The sequence below is a fragment of the Phascolarctos cinereus genome, unplaced genomic scaffold (genome assembly GCF_003287225.1).
Source record: "Phascolarctos cinereus isolate Bilbo 61053 unplaced genomic scaffold, phaCin_HiC Scaffold_2;HRSCAF=192, whole genome shotgun sequence".
Classification (NCBI taxonomy): Eukaryota; Metazoa; Chordata; class Mammalia; order Diprotodontia; family Phascolarctidae; genus Phascolarctos; species Phascolarctos cinereus.
The window spans coordinates 60785545-60807921 of NW_027555625.1; the positions used below are offsets into that span (position 1 = coordinate 60785545).

Consider the following 22377-nt stretch of genomic DNA (forward strand, 5'->3'; position numbering starts at 1 on the left):
GCCATCATCTCATCAGGCAGCTCATTCCATCTTCTTTCCTTATACTGCCTTATGCCTCCCTGCAACTCCTGTGCACTGGCCACCATTCTGCTCTGTGCAGTCACACAGAACATAGCTGATCCTTCTTCCATGGAACAGCCTTCCAATATCTGAAAAAAGTGGGCAGGCCCTTCCTAACGCTACTTGCTCTAGGACAAACATTCCCAGTTCCTTAAATTTCCTACATGACATAGTTTTGGGTCTCTTCATCATGCTTGTTCTCTAAACTTGCTTCAGCTTATTAATTGATGATGAAAGCTAGGAAATTTTTAAGCAACCAAGTTGACCAAGACGACATAGAGAGGAAGTCAGATCGTACTACAATCAGTTTTGAAGGAAAAAAAGTGATATGGCTATCAAGGGGAAAATAGAAATATAAGGGCAAAAAGGTTTGGCTATTTCCATTCTAAATATCTATTTAAACATTCATTTTCCTTTCAAGTTTTATTATAAACATTAAAACCATTAACAAATAAAATAAAATTTTAACAAAACTTGAGCTCCAAAATACTCAATTTGATCCCTCCCTCACTAAAAAGCACATGTAGGTTTGCAGAACACACCAATGGCATCTTATTTGCTCCTGTATCCCTCTTCCTTCTTTCTTCTTCTATTAACATTAATTTTATAATAGAAGCTAATGACACATTCCCTCCTTTACCGATGATGCAGACACAAAAACTTCTTCAAAGTCCACTTGGGAAAAGCCCTAGACTTTGAAATATGTCCCATTAGGCATCCTTCAACAACAGAAAATATATTTTGTCTTTGAGAAAGTCAGTCTAGCAAGTACGTGGTGGCAGACAGAGGTGATAAAGACCTATTCACATAGACACCTCTAGCACAGGAAGCTTTTGTTTCAACCAAAAGTTAGAAAACCCTAAAACACTGTCTGCCTGAACAAACTATTCACTCATCATGAGAAAGAAAACTTCTGGGCTTTCAGGCTAACTGCAAATTCTAGGTTCTATAACAGCTGTCCAGGGAAAGCAACAAATGAAATCACACATGGCACAGCAGGGAAAAGATTTAGATTTGGATTCAGGAGACTTGAATTCAAATTCTGACCCAGATACTTACTAGCTGTGTGACCCTGGCCAAGCCACTTCACCTCTGAGCCTCAGTTTCCTCACCTGTAAAATGGACATACACCCTACAATTCACAGGGTTACCATGAGAAATGCATTTTTAAAACCTTAAAGCACTATATAAGCTGTGAGTTATTGTCACACCAGAGTCCTCACTTGCACTGCCCTCTGGATGATGTTGAACTAAGAGTCCTCACAGATCAGTATTCCAAGATACATAATATCTGCTTGGTGATTAGACAGCATCATCAGAGAGATATTGATGTCAAAGTAAAGCAATAAAGTCCAGGATCTCCTAAGTGTGAACACCTCTAAAGGTGGCAACTACAGCCCATTCACTCTTTTTCTCCTGTAATTTTTATTCCTATCCTCCAAAGGCCTTCTTGTAGCTCTCGACCCTGGGTGGGTTCCAATGTAACCTATGTGCTGTCTGCTGAATCTTAACACTTGACCTCTTGCTGGTCAAAGATCTCTCTCTCTCCCTTTATACCACATCTACTGAGCAGTTTTTCACTGGTAATGTGCTAAAGGCTGCTCACAGCCATCACGTATCTCTCCATTACCCTTTGGATAATCTGAAACTTTAATTCTTCAGAGACGATGGTATTCGATGACTCACAGTCATATAGGATCACTGCAGGAATGCTGATATTAACAGCAACAGTCTGTGTATATGGTAAATGGAAAAAGAAGGGTAGATGTGAGAGACAGACTGTGACAGTGCCTCAGTTATTCTGTTCCCCCTGCCCCAGTGATCTCCATTGAAAACAGAACCCTGGAGGGACTTCAGAAGCCACAATGCATACATATTATACGAAATGAAATCTGATCTTACAGTCTCTCATCATGGCTCCCTGGCATCATCATGGCTCCCTGGCATTATGGGGGAGGGGGAGGGGAGCAGAGGGTGGAGTCCCACTAGCAAATAGTTCAAACCCTGATTCCAGCAGATTCCAGTAAACTACTTCAATCCCTGGCAAACACTCACCGCTCCCAATTGTGGTACCAGTCTCACTGCAAATGTCTGTTTTGCCCTAATTTCGTCTGAATTCACCAGCTTCACATACCTATGTGAAGCTATCCTGGCTCCCAACCTGCACAATCATCTCTCTCTCTCAGAAGCATCTATCAATAGATGTCATTCAAGTTTATGTCATGATTGTCCTAAATGCTCCCAGACCAACTAGTAAGCACTTGCTTCTCTGATATCCAGAAAAACAGTGGAATGGGGAGGATATTTTATCTTTAAAAAACTTTTTTTAAAAAAAATTTGAACTTATCGCCAAATAAAACAAGCATTTCCACACAAAAGCAGAAGAGAAAAAGAGGACTGCACATCCAGCTGTATATAACTTGTTTCTCCCTCCAAGTACACAACAAAGTAAACATATTTTCAACACTGTCCTTTTTGTTTCCTACTGAAAGAAGGGTATCTTCCATAACGAAATACGACTGGATTTCTTTCCTTTTCAGTCACACAGCATCTGATACTTCAGCACATTATGATGGTAGTAGTATCAATGACTTCACAACAACCCTGTGATGTAGTTAGTGTAAGTACTAATACTTCCATTTCGCAGATCAAGAAACTAATTAACTGCATCTTGGAGACTTGTCTGGTCACCCAGCTACTAAGATTTAGAAATGGGACTTGAATCCACATGACAAGTTAGGTATTCTTTCCACTATACTGTGAGGCCTCAAGCAACTTTTCAAAAAAGTTGTCTTAACACTGAAATGACTTGCTTCTATTGGGAGGAGAGAATCCCACTGTAATCGTAAACATGGATACCTTGTTCAGAACAACTGATTGCAGTCATATAAGTTACTCTTGAGTTACATGTGATGAATACGTGCAACTCCATAGTTAGATGCTGCAAAGCACTGCAAACCTTCAAAATGATGCCCCTAGCTAAGGAAATAATCACAGTTATTACAAGCTGAATTCTCTACCTAAAGGGAGATGGAGATTGGTATTAGAGAATACAGGAACAATCAGATTCTCATCTAATATACTTGCAGAGATATACTAGTTATATAAACATTAACCTCACTTTTTTAGGAATCTTCCCAAGTTGTTTGATACCAAAATCTCCCGCAACAAGGAACCCTAATAAGACATCACAACTTTAGTTCAGGGTAACAATATTTTTTTTACCAGTCTCTCAAGTGCCCATACTCCTCAAATTCTGCCATTTTCTCCTTCTAATTATCAAACCTCTTCCAATAAGAAGGAAAGAATGGGCCTACTTTTGGGAGGATATAACAAGACTGGAATATCAGGCGATGTAATAAGCCTATGTAATAAGACATAGGAGGAAAAGTCTGACTCCCCTCTCTTTTGTGTCAGGCTTGCTCAGGAAGGAGACTAGTCTGTGTGAATCCATCCAGAGTAGCCACACCTGTTCTGGAAGGGCTCTTGGTCTAGAGCCTGGATGACGCACATGCACACGCATACCACCATCATCTGCTGTAAGAGGATATAAGGGTCTTTTAATATTCTTGTTCTCTGAAAGCAAGAACATTTTCGCTTTCATCTTTGTATTTCCAATCCTTAACATGATCCCTGGCACATAGTAGATGCTGAATAAATACCTCTTGATTAATTAATCTAGGTGTAGATTAGTGGAAGGCATCAAAAGGACCTCGAATCTTCTGATAGTCTGGGTTGTGAGCTTTAGCCCTGACAATTACAAATTGTGTGTCCTTGAGCAAGCCACCTCACAGAGTTAGGATGACAATCCCATGCAACAGTCACGATCTCACAGGTGAAAGTAATATTCCCTCCCTCGGTGCAGAGCACGGCAAGCCATCAGCTTGTACCTTCTCTTTCTCTACCTTTCTCAATATTCACTACGTAGCACTGTAACATTAAAACACCTTATAAACAGCCCAGAACAGGGGAAAGAACTTTAGACTCAAGAATCACAACACCTAGGTTTGAGTAGAGGCTTGGATACTAATTGTGTGCTTGGGGGCAAATCACTGAACCTCTCTGAGTCTGTATAACACCTGTACTATATGTCTCACAGGGCTGCTGAGGAGAAAGCACTCTGTAAACCTTAAAGCACCACACAAATGTGAATTATTATTATATAAATATAAGCTATTAAGGAGGTGATGGAGAAAAAAAACACAAGTAGGACTGCAAGGATGAGGAGACTGGAAGACTACATTAATTAATAATAATAATATTCTAAAGTATTGTTTCTCTAAATATTTAAGAAAAGACCAAATAAGGAATCTTTGTTTAAAATGGAAATTGTATTTATGGTTTTGCAGTTTGAAATATAGGTCATGGATTTTTAGAGCTATAAAGAACTCTAGAGATCACCTAGTCATTTTATGAAAGGGAACAATAAGGCTTAGTGTAAGTAAGTGACCAGGCTGGTAAGTGATAAAGCTGAGCTTGACCCCACCCCTGACCCCTTCAGTCCAGCATTCTTTCTCCTACATCATCTTTCCTGTATACAATGCACCGACCAAAGCAATGTGAAGGGTGGCAAGGTGCCAAATACATTCTAGGCCCAGAGAACAGACCAGCCTGGTGGAAGCTCAATAAGGCAAAGAGCAGGTCGTAAAGTTTGAAAGGTCAGAAGAGGCCAGATTTGGGGGATTTTGAATGCCAGATTAAGAGCTTGTCCTATAGGCAAAAGAAAGGTTTCTGTGAATGACATGATCAATGAAATGGTTATGGGAGATTGGTCTGGTGAATAAATCACTATGACAAAATTCCTGTAGTAACACAATTCTGCAGTCCTATTTACAGTTAAGTTCCTTATGATGACAATTTACTTACAGTAGGCTAGATAGCAGAATACTGGAGTCTAGATCAATTGTTCTTAATAACATTTAAAAGTATAAAGGGGTCCTAAAACCAATAATTCGTTTCTACCCAGAGACCTTTTGTTTGTGTGGGTTATATATAGATATTTATTGTATTAGAAAATTTAAAATGGTAAATTTTTAAAATATTTGTTAATTCATTTTTTTAGGCAATTGGGGTTAAGTGACTTGCCCAGGGTCACACAGCTAGTAAGTGTCAAGTGTTTGGTCTGAAGCTGGATTTGAATTCAGGTCCTCCTGACTTCAGGGCCAGCACTTTATCCACTGCACCACCTAGCTGCCCCAATTCATTTTTAAAATAACAGTAACAAACATGTTCGTATAAATAATATTTTTATGAAAAATGACAACTTTCCAAAACAAAATTTAGTGATATAAGTGGGATTGTGTCACATATTTTTGCAAATCTCTTTAATGTCTGATTTAATAGAAGAAAACTAGATTCTCACATCTGCTTCTGCATTCAATCTGTTGCAATATACTGTTTTTGTTGAAGAAAATCCAACCTCACCCAGATATGCAGTTGGAAAAGGGAGGAGTATTTTAATAGGCAAATAACATCTTAGTAACATAAACATAGTTTTGACCTTGAAGACCCTCTCTAAGGGTCTTGGGGGCTCCCAGACCAACAGATTACACTTTGAGAGCCACTGCTCTAGACATTAAACCAGAATAGGGATTGGACACGTTATTTCACTGATACAGGGAATTCCTAGATGAGTAAACTCCCTCTAGGAATCTGGGTTGGTATATTTTCTGCAGTTTATAAAGGATATCTAAGAAATCTTAGTGTTTATTTAAGCTTTAATAACTTAAAACTTTCAGAACACCCTATAGTCTCAGAAATGCTAGAGCACTGAGGTTAAATAACTTGCCCACGGTCACACAGGCAACACGTGTCAGAGTTGGGACTTGAGACCAGGTCTTCCTGGCTCTCAGGCTGGCTTTCTAGTCACTTAGTGGGCCCCCACTTAGAAAGCAGTACTGGAGAAAAAGCAGCAGGACACCATGCTCTGCTTGTCACCCAATTTCCTATCATTTCCTATCATTGCTTAAGCACACAGCTTTTCATGAATTGAGGAAATACTGTGGCTTCACCTGCTTTCCTTTTTTGGGGAGGCAACTGAGGTTAAGTGACTTGCCCAAAGTTATACAGCTGGTAAGTGTCAAGTGTCTGGTTTGAGGCCAGATTTGAACTCAGGTCCTCCTGACTCCAGGACTGATGCTCTATCTACTTTACCACCTAGCTGCCCTCGCTTTCCTTTTCAATCGGTTGTATACTTAAAAGAGCTGAGATTTCATAAGTGTGGGTGGGTATGGACTCTACCTACACAGACCATGATCTGTCCATAGCTTTACTAGAAGGAACTTGAGGGCTGTTATGGCTGAAAAATTCAACTGGCCAAACTTAACTAGGCTGGTCCCTGGACATCAGACACAGAAGCTGTTGCTGGGCCTGTTCCCAAAGTTCCTCTGGAATGCTTGGGGCTTTTGGACACACTGGCATGGTTTTGCAAACCAAGAGTCACCTCCATGCCCTCATGAGACACCAGAAAGAACTTAACTGAAGGACTAGCAGGTGGCAGAGATGATAGAGCACTGGGCCTGGCCTCATGAAGACCTACATTCAAATCCAGCCTCAGACACACACTAGCTACGCGACCCCGGGCATAGCTTCTTAACTTCTGTCTACCTCCCCTGCCTTGTACTATTTCTCTATGTACATTAATTAACAACAACAATAATAATAATAATAATAATAATGATATTCTAAAGTACTGTTTCTCTAAATATTTAAGAAAAGACTAAATAAGGAATCTTTGAGTAAAATACAAATACTCCTTAGCTTGCATTTAAGCCACAATCTGGCTCTATTTTCCTGTATCATTTCACGCTATTCCCCTTCGCACCCAACCTCACACTACTATCTTTCGCATTCTTCCAGGCCATCACCTATAACTGAAATACACTTCCTTCTCATCTTCTCCTAGCAAATAATCTTCCCTCAAAGCTGGACTCAATACAGCCTGACCTGACGTCCCCTTACTTCAAAGGACTCACTCGCCGCTCAAATCCTCCCAGAGCACTCACTTGAGTCTCTCATTTGCCCCCCAAACTCCCTACCTTGCATTATACTTAACTGCATAAGGGACTATAGGTTTTTATCTTCACAACCCTAAAAATAAGCAGGTTGCCTTGTATGTAATAGGTGCTCAATAAATGTGTTGAACTGAACCACTAAACAAAGTTTTTTCCAACTTATGGCACTCAGAATTGGAAACCTGAAAGTGAACAAAGACCCGGTTCTTAAACAGGTAGCATCAAAATGGGCCAGCATTTGCTGCTTTTTCTCATTTCTACATTCCTTTTGTGCTCTGTTCAACCCTTGTAGGCTTTACGGGAAATCTCAGAAAAGAAAGTCAGTAAACAAACACCTCAGCCCTTCTATATGAACTATAGCCACAATTCTGCCCAAAGGTTGGTTTGTGTGCCTGCCTTTCTATGGCGTTGTGGGCAGGTGACAGCTTTTCTCCATGTGGCCCAATCTGTTTTATAATCAGCGCTCCTAAGTTATGTATATGTTTGTATTCAATCTGCTTACCTGGATGGGTGGGTCACTAGTAATAGTTATATATACAGGATCTGTTCATTTACATGCATTCCCAAATTAAGAGTAGTAATCGGCAATGAATATGTGTGTCTTCAATTTATGCAAAACGGCATCACTGTTATTATAACACTGAATAAAATTCAGATATTATGTTGGGCTATCCCACGCTGAAATCAGACTTTGTCAGTGTCACTTGAGATCCGACAAACAACAATGACTATTGTTTAAAATATTACTGTTGTTTCAATATCAATTTAATCAAGAGAAGACTTCCAGAATGAGTGGCTGAAATTATGGTACATCTGTAAATTGGCAAACATGGCAAAAGATGGGAATCATTGATGTTTTCGGGGTTGTAGGGACAGAGCCACATTAACACATTGTTGGTGGAGCTGTGAAATAGTACAACCATTTTGGAAAACAATTTGAAATTATGCAAATAAAATTATTAAAACGTCTATGCTCTTTGACCAAGAGCATACTGCTAGGTTTATACCCCAAAGAGGTCACTGACAAGAATAAAGTCCCCATACACACCAAAATATTTACAGCAACATTTTTTGTGATATTAAAGAATCTGAAACAAAATAGATGCCCACTGATTGGGAGAAGGGCTAAATAAACGCTGGTATGTGAATATAATGGAATACTACTGTGCTGTAAGAAATGGCAAATACCAAGAAGCACGGAAGGACCTGCATGAACTGATGCAAAGTGAAGTAAGCAAAGTCCAGAAAACAATACACACAAGGACATGGTAGAGTGAAAGAGCACACGTACACACACACACACACACACACACACACACACACACAATCAAAAGTAAAATACTGTTAAACTACAAAAAACAAACATGGCTTGAAAGAAGAGACATGAGAAGACGTGCCACATCTTTTCAGACCTTTTCAATGTGTTGATCAGTTGTGCCAATTTTTGATCTTTTCTCTTTTATTTTTCATCTTTAAATAACTTATTTGTTAAATGGGATGGCTCTGGGGCAGGGAAAAGGGGACAATGGGGAAAATTACTGTGGTGTAAAAACCCAAAGACAGAGGCAGCTAAGCGGCGCAGTGATAAGAGCACCCGCCCTGAAGTCAGGGGGACTTGAGTTCAAATTTGGCCTCAGACCAAACACTTGACACTTACTAGCTGAGTGACCCTGGGCAAGTCACTTAACCCCAATTGCCTAAAAATAAAAAAAATTTTAAAAAACAAAAACCCAGACATCAATAAAAGCTTTTTTAAAAAGAGGAGTTAAGGTACAGGAGAAAAGAGTGCTAGATGTGAAGTCGGGAGAGACAGTTTCCAATCCTGCCTGCAATAACTCCTAGCTGGATGACCATGGGCTAATTGTTGAGCCCCTCGACATTATCCTTCATTCTCTTCTTCTCCTCCGCTTTCCCAGCACCCTCATCTCGGACAATTAGTCCTTCCCATGCAAGCCAGTTCCTCTACACGTGCACTTGATTCCACTCTCTTCAGTCTTCTCTGGCAGATCAAAATCTCATCACATCTTCGACCTTCCTTCCCTGCTGCCTTCAAATTTGCTCAAGTCTCCTCTATCCTTAAAACGCAACAAAAACATGCATTATGACTTTGTTTCACCTCAAGCTATTTTTCTCTATTTCTCCCCCCTCTGTCAGCTAAAATCCTAGAAAAAGTTATCTGCTCACATTGCCTCCACTTTCTCTCCTCTCACTCACTACTCCCCCCTTCTCAGTCTGGCTTCTGACCTAATCATCCAACAATCTCTTAATCTCTTTCTTCAACAATCTCTTAATTGCCAAACCTGATGGTCTTTTCCAAACCTCAACCTTCTCAACTTGCTAGACACTGTTGAGGACTCCCTCCCCCAGGTACTTTCTCCTCACTGGGTTTTCATGGCATGACTCTTTCCTGGTTCTCCTACCCATCTTATTGCTACTTCTCAGTCTCATCTGCTGGCTCAAAATTGCTATTATGAATCCTAACTGTGGGTGTATACCTCTCTTTCCTAGACCATCTTCTCTCCCTACACACTCTGTCTCTTGATAACCTCATCAGTTCCCACGGTTTAATTAGCTCTATTCATAGAGGAATATCTTCTTCCCCAGTCATCCTGACACTTTCACCACTTGCCTATTGGACATTTCAAACTATCTCTCAGAAATGTCTCAAACCCAACAAGCACAAAATTGAACTCACTCCCCTCCCCAATCCTCTCCCTCTTTTAAATATCCTTATTCTTGGGAAGGACACCATCATCCCTCCTGGCTCCCAGATTATAAGCTCCAGGCCATCTTGAACTCCTCTCCACCACCCCTACATATCCACTCAGTTACCAAATCTTGCCATTCCTACCTCGACAATATTTCTTGCACTAACTCGTTGTCTCTCCTACCATGGCTACCACCTTAGTGCAGATCATTACCTTTCTCCCTGATTACTCAAACAGCCTCCTACTTAGCGTTCTTGCCTCAAGTCTCTCCTGCTCCATCCTCGTACTACTGACAAAGGAACCTACTACTGACAAAGGAACCTACCGTAAGCCTGTGTCTGACTTTGACTTCCCTACTCATCAACTCCAGTGGTTTCCTGGCTTCCTCCAGGGTCATATATAAACTGCTCCGCTTGGCATCTAAAGTCCTTCACAACCCAGTCCTGGCCTACCTTTTCAGCCTCGTTACCACTCCTCCTGCATTTTGCAACCCAACAAAACCAGTCTCTTTACTGCTCCATCTTCCAAACTTCACCTCCGACAGCCTATGCCCTCCTCTCCCAAACTGTTTGTATTTGTTTTGAATTTGTGCGGCATATACTTACATATGTACTTGTTGCCTCCCTCACTAGAACTTAAGCTCTTTGAGTTGGCATTGTTACATTCTTCGTACTTGTATCCCCATCTCCTAGCACGTGACACCTGGCATAAAGCAGGTGCTTAATAAATACCGGCTGATTGACTATCAAATGAACCTTTCTCAGCCTTAAGCGTATCCCCATTTTTACAGAAGAGGAAACTAACTGTAGTACTTACCTCATGGGGCTATTGTGAGGAGCATATGAGATAAAATATATACAGTATTTTATAAACTTTAAAATGTCATATGAATATCAGCTATGACTATTCACTGCTACTCCCTTTGCCAATGCAGATTATGGTCCCTGCCTGCCTTAGTAAATGATTTCATTTGTTAATATCACTAGAGAGTCAAACCCCAAGGCGTTAGTAACCCTTTGATGATAAATCCTTTTCTAACTTAGCTGGGGTTAGCTGAGGATGATGACAATACTTGAAGGAAGCCAGGAGGCAGAGATGAGGAGGGAGAATTCTTTTTTTAACAGTATTTTATTGTTCCCAATTACATGTAAAAAACAATTTTAAACATTCAGTTTTTATAAAATTGAGTTCCAAACTTTCTCCCTTCCTCCCCTCCAGCCCCCCTAAGATGGTAAGCAATTTGATATAGGTTATATATGTGCAATCATGTGAGACGTTTCCATATTAGTCATGTTGTGAAAGAAACAGAACAAAAGAGGAAAACCACACATACACAAAAAAAGGGAGAATATATGCTTTGATCTGTATTTAGACTCCATCAGTTCTTTGGAGGATGGAAAATTTCAGGTATGAAGGAGAAACAGTGAAAACGTAATAAGTAAGGAGACGGACTGTCTTGTTGGAGGGATAGCAAAAAAAAAGCCACGTCACTAAATAGTAGAGTATGTGGCAGGGAGTAATGGGCAATAAGACCAGAAAAGGGAAGGGGGGGGGAAGATGAACAGTTATAAAAACCAAACAGAGGATTTTAAACTTAATCCTGGACATAACAGACAAGATGCACAATTTTTCATATTATCCCTATCTTACAGCTGAGGAAACTTAGACAGAGGCCGAGTGACTTGCCCAGGGTCACACTGCAGGCTGGATGTGACCTCAGGTCTTCCTGACTCCAGGCCTTGTGCTCTAAACACTGCACCACCCAGCTATCTACCTGATGATTCACTGGAAGATGACTAATAGAGGTGAAAATGTATGGATTACCCCAAAAAGCATCTTAGCATACTGAAGAAAAATTATACAGCAAAGTTACTTCTCTCTGGTGTTTAAAACAATCTCCATGGGTGATTTTTTTTTCATTTTTGCAAAGCATTCCACCAAAACTTAAGACTCATAGTTGCTAGCAACTATTTACTCAATCACTATTATACCTGGGTGGAAAACAAAGCAGCTTCAAATAGTGACTGATGACGTGACAGGAAGGGAAGTGGCATGCTGCATAGCAACATCTCAAGAAAACAAGGGTTCTTTCTGACCCCACATTTTCCCGGAACTTCAGGCTGCTTGTCTTGACTCATGACACCCTTTCCTGCCTGTAATCTGCTCTCTCCCTATAGGGAAGAAGATAAGACTGTACCTATCCCTTAGGCCCAGTTCCAGTATCCAGTAGCCTTTGCTAGGAAATGTTCTTGGACCCAGAAGCCTCAAGTCATCCCCCCACCTCCTTTCCTTCCTTCTCTCTCTCTCTCTCTTTCTCCCTCTCTCTCTCTCTGTCCCTCCCTCCCTCTCTCTCTCTTTCTCCCTCTCTCTCTCTCTCTGTCCCTCCCTCCCTCCCCAGCACACTGAAATCTACTGCATGGTATACATGCATTTGTACCCTTGAGCTCCTTGAGAAAAGGAACCATGATTTATTCTAATGCAAATTCATTCTTGGTCATTTTTCTGTCCCTTTCTCCCCCAAGTAGAGTGTAGGCACTATTATTAATAATAAATATCAGTTTAATCGAATTGAACCTTAGTTATTCCCAATCTAGATTACTGAGTCTGTTATAACTTCAGGGACTTTGAGGGCTCTCTCTGACCCACAGTCACAAGCCACGGATCTAGAACCAGAAGGGTCTGAGCTCCTCTAGCTCAGTCTCCTTGTTTTATGCAGGAAGAGACTTGGTGGCATAGGGAAATTCAGTGACTTGTCCCCCCCAAAAAGTATAGCAGGATTCAAGCCCAACTCCCCTGATTCAAAACCCAGTGTTCTTGTAACTAGTGTATTCCCTCTATAAACTGACCAATACTACCTCAAAAGAGGCCAGCTATCCCCAACTGCCAGCCAACCGGCACCTCTAGGATAGGCAAGCCAGGTGAGTTCAAGTATCAAAGTACCTAAGGGAGAGACAGGAGGCACCACGTGCCACATGAGCCAAATCACAACCACCATACCCAACTGCTGACCACCTGCCACCAACAGGAAGCCGAATAGTATGTTAATTAATGTAACTGAGGCAGCTAGGTGACACATGAGATTGAGAACTGGGATCTATTTGAATTCAGGAAGACCTGAATTAAAATCTGGTCTCAGACGCTTACTAGCAGCGTGACCCTGGGCAAGTCACTTATTTTCTGTCTGCCTCAGTTTCCTCACCTGTAAAAAGGGGATTATAAAAGCACTTCCTTAACAGGGTTGTTGTGAGGATTAAATAAGATAATAATTATACAGTGCCTAGCACAGTGCCCACCCCATAGTAGGTAGTTAATAAATGCTTGTTTCCTTCCTTTAATCAATAATAGTGTAAATATCTGAAAATAAATCTTGTTAAATATCCAGAATACGGCAGATAGATGGCATAGTGGACAAAGTGCAGAGGCAAGAGTCAGGAAGACTCATTTTCCTGAGTTCAAATCTGGCCTAAGACACTTAGTAGATGCATAACCCTGCTCAAGTCATTTAACCCCGTTTGCCTCAGTTTCCTCATCTGTAAAATGAGCTGGAGAAGCAAATGGCAAACCACTCCAGTATCTTTGGCTGGAAATGACTGAACAATAAATATCTAGAATGGCTCTTTTGCTCTGAAGAAAGAACCCTGGGTGATGAGAAAAGTGCCAGGAAAGCAGGAATCCTAGTTCTGAGGACACTGGCGGCAGCCTATTATAAGTGCAGTTACCAATGCTGCTGGGTGGTACAGTGGATAGAGCACTGGCCTTGGAGACAGGAAGATCGAAGTTCAAAGCCGCAGACAGATACTTACTAGATGTGTGACCCTGGGCAAGTCACTTAGCTCTTATTTGTCTCAGTACATGTGTAAAATGAGCCAGAGAAGGAAAAGACAGTATCTTTGCCAAAAAAAACCATGGACAAAGTCCATGGAGTCACACAGAGTCGGACGTGACTGAGCGACTGAACCACCACCACCACCACCACCACCACCACCAAAGACTGAGGCAGCAGTGTTACACAAGCCAGAGCCCTGGCATTGTTGGCTTTGCTTCTTCCAAGACATAAAGTGAGGTAAAGAACCATTAGTACCAAGATGCTGTTGGGTTTCTGCTAGGCCTCAGCAAGAACTTTATTTTTCTTTTTTGGTTTTTTGTTTCTTTTTAGGCAGCTGGGGTTCAGTGACTTGCCCAAGGTCACACAGCTACTAAGTGTCAAGTCTTTGGTCTGAGGCTGGATTTGAACTCAGGTCCTCCTGACTTCAGGGCCGGGACTCTATCCACTGCGCCACCTAGCTGCCCCTCAGCAAGAACTTTAACAAGCAGCAAACAGACCGGTAGGAAGACTGGACAGCAGTCTGGCACAGAGCAGGTTCGGACCAACATCTCACACCATCTACCCTAGTAAGCACTGCTAATCAAAAGCCAACAGCACCAAACAGAACTACGACCTGGGTGATCATAAATAACTTCTTGGGGCATGGAAGGAGACATCTTTCAAAACTGTAGCTAAGGAAGGAGGTCTGACCAAAAAAGGGAGAGAAAAAAGATCACAGGAAATAAAATGGACAATTTTGAGTAAATAAAACGGAAAAGCTTCTGCACCAAAAAAAAACCCCCAAAACACAATGCAGTTAGATCTAGAACAGAAGCGGTTACCTGAGTATTTTTATATCAGCAGCAAGTTTCTATGATAAGGGCCTGAGAGCTAAGCTATTTAGACAGCTGATTCAAATATATAAAAGCCATTTCTCAATAGAAAAACGGTCAAAGGGTTTGAAAAGGTGGTTCTCAAAAGAAAGAAGGCAAGTTATCAAAACCACATGAAGAAATGCTTCAGGTTGCAAAAAATAAGAGAAATGCAAATTAAAACAATTCATGCGTATAAGATTGGCAAAGAAGATTTAAAAAAAGATTACATCATTGGAGGGGGGAGGTGGCAGAACAGGACCTCTAATGTACTGTTTGTGGAGCTGAGCACTGGTCCACCCATTGTGAAGCTAATTTGGAATGACCTCGGCATGCCCTTTGTGTCAACACTGCTGCTTCTCTTGGTTCTACTACTTCTTGGACCGCCCCTTCTCAAGTGTTCTTTGCTGGGTCTTTATCCAAATACAGAAGCATATTTAAAAAAAAAACTTTTATGGTTTCTCTAGAAATACTAAGACACACTATTTCTCTAGCCAAAAATCCTTTCTAGACCTTTCTCTTTCAGAAAGTGGAAAGACCAAAGGGCTTCCTTTGAAATGGAGTAAGGGTGATAAACAAAGTTAATTAACTCTTGTCTAGATGGGATGTTTGCCTCCCCACCAACTGGAGTGACTGCTGCCATGACCCACATGGAGAAAGGAGTCATCTCTTTCAAAATTCAAGGTTAAGATATCGATCACAAGAAGGAACTCTTTAAGGGGAAGTAGTAGTCCAGGAAGAAACTGAGTGGGTGACTATTTTGGAAAATTAACCCAAAACTGTATTTTAACATATTATGATCTTTTCCTTATTCAAAATTTCTACAAATGTTACCTGAAATTTTCTTGAAGCAAAGAGATAGGCTGGAAAGCATGCCCATTTAGACATCTCTCTCTCCAACCTATAAATGGTTTGGTTATATATTCAAATTGTTTCTGACAGACTTGGGCCTAAATTTCAGAGCATATCATTAGTATTAATTTTTTTTCTTCAACTCTACTATCGTGGGTGTCGCTCAAGGCTCTGTCCTGTGCCATCTTGTCTTCTCTGTATGTACCAGGGGTTTGTAACTTGGGGTCTCCAGACTCTTAAAAAATTTTTTGGATAACTGTATTTCAATATAATTGGTTTCCTTTGTAATCTTATGAAGTAATGTAATTTTGGGGGGGGGGTGAGGCAATCGGTGTTAAGTGACTTGCCCAGGAGCTATTAAGTGTTAAGTGTCTGAGGCTGGATTTGAATTCAGGTCCTCTTGGACTCCAGGGCCAATGCTATATCCACTGTGCCTACAGTCTTATGCAATCAAAAACATCATCCTAAGAAGGAGTCCATAGACTTCACCACTCTGCCAAAGCAGTCTATAATGCAAAAACAGTTAAGAACCCCTGCATACTACATTGATTGGCCATTCTGAAAGCCCCCAAGAGGTCAATGACTACACTCTCTACACAGATGATTCCCAGATCTAAATAGCCAACCTCTAACTTCTCTCCTAAGCTCCAGGCTCACATCACCAACAGACTTTTGGACATCTCGACTTGGGATATTTCATGGGCATCTCAAACACAACACGTCCAAAACAAAAATTATCTTTCCCCCCCAAACTCTCCTCTCTTCTTCACTTTCCTAATCACTGTCAAATAGACCAGCACTCTCCCTGTCACCCAGGCTCATGGTCTTGGTGTCTTTTTCAACTCCTTCCTCTCACTCTCTGCATCTGCTGCCAAGTCTACTTTCACATCTCTTTTATACATCCCCTTCTCTCCACTCATACAGCTAGCACCCTAGGGCTGGGACCTTTCATCACCTCTTCCTGGGCTACTGCAACCATCTGTTGGTTGGTCCCTTCTTCCTTAGGACTCTCCCCACTCCCAATGCATCTTCTATTTACTCAGCTGCCAAAGGATTTTCCTAAAGCTCAGGTCTAACTGTGTCACAAAAACTTCCTCCCACAACTGAATCAACTCCAATGGCTCTCTGTTTCCTCTAAGATCAAATATAGACTCATTGGTTTGACTTTAAATCTCTTCACACAATCTGGCCATTTCCTCTCTTTTCAGTCTTCTTACACTTTACTTCCCTCCATGTACTCTAAGATGCAGCAACATAGCCTTCTTGCTGTTCCTGGAGCACAACACTCCATCTCCACGTCATGGTTTTTTTCCTATCTCCCATGCCAGAAATGCTCGCCCCGTCCACCTCAGGCCTCCCAGCTCAACATTCAGCTCAAATCCCACCTTCTGTGAGAAGCCTTCCCTTGGTGATTACCCTCTCTCTCTCTCTCATACAATTTTTGATATGTTGTTTTCTCTATTAAAACGTAAGTTCTGGGCATATGTTGAAAGAGATCAAAGAGAGAAAAGGACCTATATATACTAAATATTCACAGAGAAGCACTTTTTGCTGTAGCAAAGAACTAAATTACAAGGGTGCTCATACGCTGGATGACGGCTCAGCAAATTATACTAATGTGATATTATTGTAAGAAATGACAAAAAAGATTTTAAAAGAAACCTGGTAAGACATGTATGAATTGCTACAGAAAGAACAATTAGGGGTAGCTAGGTTGCCCAGTAGATAGGGTACCGGCTCTGTGTCAGGAGGACTTGAGTTCAAATGCGGCCTCAGGCATATAACACTTACTAGCTGTGTGACCCTAGGCAAGTCACTTAACCCCACTGCCTAGACCCCCCCCTCCAAAATAAAAGAACAATTTATTCAATATTGGAACATTTTAAAAAATAATAACCTCAAAAGATGAAAGTGGCTCACCCATGATCATACAGCTGGTAAATATCAGAGCCAGGATTCAAACCCAGATTTTTCCTGATTACAAATCCACTACTTTTTCCACTACAACCAATAGATACATAACTGCTAATGTGTACAAGTGGAGTGATTGGATTCTATGTAATGTCTTATAGCTCATTTGCCAGACAACTACATCAACTTTGCATTAACATCTGAAGGTAGGGATGAATATAACTAGTCAGAAAGAGAGGAGAGTATATCCACAAAATAAAAAGGTTTGGAAGTACGAAAGTAATGTGCTAATTATGATTGTTTAGTTGAGCAAGACTGTAATGAGAAATGAAAGGCATTATATGAATGATGGTTAGGGGAGCCCAAAAATGCATAAGAGGTTTAGATTTAAGTGGGAACCACTCAGGGTAACAACGGAAAGCGACAAGCATTTACTAGGTCCCTTCTATGTGCCAGGCACTGTGCTAAACGCTTTACAAATATTATCTCACACAACAACCATGGGAGGTAGGGGCTATTATGAACCCCATTTTACAGTTAAGGAAACTGAGGCAGAGTTTAAATGTCACACAATTCGTGTCTGAGGCTGGATTTAAACTCAGGTCTTCCTGACTTCAGGCCCAGCATCTATTTACTGTGCCACTTCACTGACTCAGAACATAATAATACCTGGCATTTATACAGTGCTTTGAGGTTTGCAAAATACTTTACAAATATTATCTCATATGATCCTCACAACAGCCCTGGGAAGTGGATGCCATTATTATCTCCATTTTACAAAGGAAGAAACTAAGGCAGACAGATGTTAAGTGATTTGCCCAAGGTCATACAGTATAAGGATTCTAGCTACATTTGAACTCAAGTCTTCCTGACTTCCCTTGCTATGCCTCTAGCTGTAGAGTAAAAGTCTCTAAGATTGAAAGGAGCAGAGAGTGGAGATAATAGAACCAGATAGATGACAAGAATCCAGATATCAAGGTCTCATATAAAGTTTCTCTGCAAATAAATCAACTCACTGACTGCCTCTTTAAAAACATCCTGTTCATTTTTGGATCCATAACTTTGGTCACCCTGCTTCTTTTTCCTTTCCCACTAATCTCAGTCTATTACTTCATTCAAGTACCAATTCAGAGTTTACTTCCAAGAAGACCACTCTTTTCTCTATATTCTCATAACAAATGTACAGTCCATACAGCATTATCTCAATATTAATAAAAGTGGAGGCCCCTTGGTGCAGTGAATAGTACTATTAATAATAATAGTGACTCAGTATTAGGAAGACCCATTCAGATCTCATCTCTTGACACTGACTGTTTTATCTTAGATCCCTCACTAAACTTCTCAGTGTCTTCATACAGCCTCTCCTTCCTCACCCTCTCTAAGAAGAAATACCCCTCATTCCTTGATAAGGTAAACCATCCCAGTTTGACCCTACTCCTACGGCCAGGTGCCTCCTCCACTGCCTTGCTCCCTAATAAATTTTCCAGTCACACATTTACTCTCTCATTCATTTTTATCACTCCCAATCTGGTCAAACCTGAGTTACAGAGTGCCAAGGGTGTTCTGGGTTTCCAGCTAGAAGACCTGTGTTCAAGTCCAGCTCTTCTTTCCAGCACCAACCATGGCAAGCTAGCCACCTTTCTGGGAACTGGACCTGACATTTCTTCCTAAGCGCTTAGCACAATGCCCGAGGATAGTAAGTGCCCAGTAAACGCTGGTTGCTTGACTGTGTACAAACATAATCAGGCCTCTCTAATACCAAAAATTCTTCCTTAAATCCATCTAGTCAAGGTACCATCCCAAACCTTCTTTTAGTTCTCTCCTAGACCCTAAGCTCTGTAGGGGGAAGCGGCTGTGTCTCAGGTGGATTTCGTACTGCCCTTCAATGCCTAGTACAGTACTTAACGTTTAATGAATGAACGGTGGAAGAACATTTTGGTGAACTAGATGGATAAAGTGAGAAGCAAAGAATAGAGCTGATTCCAGGCCCCGAAAGCAGCACAAAGCCCGAGGGTCCACTGAGGCCCTGGGGGGGTCAGTCCCTCGGTCCCCTGGCCCCCCACCGGAGGAGGATGACCCACAGTTCCCACGAAGGGCCCCTGGGGGACAAGGCTGTGCTTCCACCGGGGCAGCCTGGGGAGCCCTCTCGGAAGAACGAATGTTCTCGGGTAACCGAAGGGCGCTTCTCGTTTCAGTTAGGGGCTAGGAAAGATGCGAGCTGTTCACGGCCACCTGGGGTCCATCGGGGTCTCAGGCCCCGCGTGTGGGGCAGCAGGGGGCGGCCCTCCCGTGCCCGTCCAGCTCCTCCCACGAGCCCCCGAGACTGAGGCCGCCCCGTGCCAAGGATCCCCCTCCCTCCGGGCTCAGCTGTCCACCAGGAGGCTGCGGGTAGGGAGGCCTTGAAGGCCTCAGTCACAAGGACCCGGGCTCCACCCCAGGGCACGGCGCCGACCCGCTCCGCCCGCCCCGCCAGCGGACCTCCGCAGCCTCTCTGGTCCGCCCCCCGCCCGTCCTGAGGCGAAGGGGACCCTGCCCCGAGGAAGCCCGACCCTCCGCCAGGCCCGGATCCCGGGGCAGCGGGCTCGAGGGAGGAAGAAGAACCCGACCCAACGCCCGGCCGCGCTTCTAGGGACTGACTACGAACCTTGCTGGCTCGGAGCTCAGGCGATGCCGCAGACGGCCCCTCGCACGTGGGCTTCCGTAGTGCGTAAGCGCTGTGCGACGGTGACGTCACTGCGGCGCGCCCGGCCTACCCCGGTCTGCCTCGGGTAGCGGCCTCCGAGTGATGGCACTCCGGGCTCCACCGCGCCTTTTGTTGCTCCTCCTGCGGGGGCTGGGTGGGCCCTGCCGGGGCCTGGCCTCGGAAGGGCCCCAGGAGCCGCTGCCTGTGATCCGCGTCCCGCAGCCTCTGCAGCTGCGGCGCGGGGCAGAGGCCCCGAGGCGGGCCTGCACCGCAGGCCGTGGTGCCCCGGCCCGGCCCGCTGCTGATCGAGGCGCGGCGGCCCGAATTCAACCAGCCGGCGCGTCTCACGCTGAGCCGTTGGGAGCGCGCGCCGCTCGCCTCTCGCGGCTGGAAGCACCGGCGCTCGCGCGGCGATCATTTCTCCATCGAGCGCACGCACCGCCAGGTGCCCGCGCTGCCTGCCGAGGGCGGGGCCGAGAGCGTGGCGGAGCACGAGCGGGAGGCCAGGGTCGGCTTCGCCGAGCTGGGCCTGGAGCCCCGCGTGCTGGAGGCCCTGCAGCAGGCAGCGCCCACCGTCGTGCGGCCCACGTGGGTGCAGCTGCGAGCCGTGCCCCCGCGCTGCTCCGCGGCCGCCATCTTCTCTGTGCGGCCGAGACGGGCAGTGGCAAGACCCTGAGCTACGTGCTGCCACTGGTGCAGCGCCTGCTGAGCCGGCCCAAGCTGGCCGCCATCTGCCCCGCACCCCGCGGCCTCGTGCTGGTGCCCTCCCGGGAGCTGGCCGAGCAGGTGGGGGCCGTGGTGGGGCCCCTGGGCCGGGCCCTGGAGCTGTGCGTGCGGGGGATCGGCGGCGGCCGGGGCATGGGCATCGTCCAGCGGCAGCTCTCCCTGCAGCCCCCCGCCGACGTGCTGGTGGCCACGCCGGGAGCCCTGTGGAAGGCGCTGAAGGGGCGCCTCCTGAGCCTGGAGCAGCTCTGCTTCCTGGTGCTGGACGAAGCGGACACCCTGCTGGACGAGAGCTTCTTGGAGCTGGTGGAATACATCCTGGGCGAGAGCCCCGTAGCCGAGCACCTGGCCGAGCTGGAAGACCCCTTCAACCCCAGGGCCCAGCTGGTGCTGGTGGGGGCCACATTTCCGGAGGGAGTGGGAGAGCTGTTGAGCAAAGTCACGGACCTGGGCAACCTCACCACCATCACCAGCCCCAGGCTGCACTGCATCATGCCTCACGTCAGGCAAAAGTTCCTAAGGCTAAAGGGCGGTGAGAAAGTGACAGAATTGATACAGATCCTCAAGCACCGAGGAGAAGACAAGCCCGCCTCATCTGGGGCTGTTCTGGTGTTCTGTAATAGTTCCAGTACCGTGAACTGGCTGGGCTACATCCTGGATGAGCACAAAATTCTACACCTGAGGCTTCAGGGACAGATGCCTGCCTCCATGAGAGTAGGCATCTTCCAGTCCTTCCAGAATGGCACCAGGGACGTTCTCATCTGTACAGATATAGCTTCTCGGGGCCTAGACAGTACCCGGGTGGAGCTGGTTATCAATTATGACTTTCCACCCACTTTGCAGGACTATATTCACAGAGCTGGCAGAGTGGGCCGAGTGGGGAGCGAGGTGCTGGGATCCGTGCTTAGTTTTGTGACTCATCGGTGGGATGTGGAGCTGGTCCAGAAGATTGAGCTGGCAGCTCGGAGGCGGAGAAGCCTCCCAGGGATAAAGACATCTGTTAAAGAGCCTTTGCCCCCAATAGAATTGACTGGTTAGCAGTTACACCAGAAATGTGGGTATTTATGACTGTGCACAAAGGACACTTGTGGCTGTCCAAGAATATGGAGAGCCCACTCCAGAGTAAGAGAAGGATTAAATTGCTATGGGAAAAGTCTTTTGGCTTGTGAAATACCAGTCTGTCTGTATGTGAGGGCTGCCAAACATCAGTGTTGAATTTTGTGTAGCCTTACATAGTAGTGTGAACTTTTGTGTAATAAAATCTAATTTGACTGGTTTGCATTTAGTGTAAACTACCTTGATAATAATATCACCTACTCTATCTGTATAGAGTGGGGATGTCCAAAATTTTTTGATGTGGGATACATGATCAATAAATATGCAGGCCATATGAATGTTTTGTATGGTGAAATATATCCCTTTTTTTTTTCTCATTTTTACTAGTGTCCTTTTTCACATCACAATCATTCCTTTATAGACTCTTCACTCTGCTCTTGGAACAAAAAAAAGTTTTGCCAACAGAGCAACTGTGTCAATCCCAGTGTTCCACATTCAGCCTTTTAATGATAAGATTCGTTCTTGTTCTGCTTACTTTGCTCTGTATTTTTTCATACAAATTTTTTCCTCTGAATTCCTCATATTCCTCAAGATTTTTTTTTTAAATTTCTTCGTCTCCAGACCAGTGATTTCATAAGTGTAGGGAACTGTCTCTACCAGTGCAGATCTCTGTTAGTAACTTTTGGTCTTAGTG

At 43.9% G+C, this 22377-nt stretch overlaps 2 protein-coding genes across 4 annotated transcripts in view; one reads left to right on the forward strand and one right to left on the reverse strand.

Moving 5' to 3' along the window:
- DUS2 (dihydrouridine synthase 2) overlaps nt 1-19956 on the reverse strand; it is a 66718-nt gene extending 46762 nt beyond the window's left edge. For 2 of the 3 annotated variants that reach the window (XR_013484522.1, XM_078149412.1), the window contains exon 1: nt 19866-19953. The gene's annotated coding sequence lies outside the window, so the exon portion shown is untranslated. Of the gene's footprint in view, nt 1-19865 lie in introns of all 3 variants that reach the window. The other variant, XM_020989298.2, reaches the window with a different exon arrangement.
- On the forward strand, nt 19911-22042 carry DDX28 (DEAD-box helicase 28). The gene is given in 4 exon segments (XM_020989296.2): nt 19911-20150; nt 20152-20520; nt 20523-21658; nt 21660-22042. Coding segments are annotated over 4 exon segments (1743 nt in total). The 5' UTR covers nt 19911-20006; the 3' UTR covers nt 21754-22042.
- Nucleotides 22043-22377: the final 335 nt, after the last annotated feature.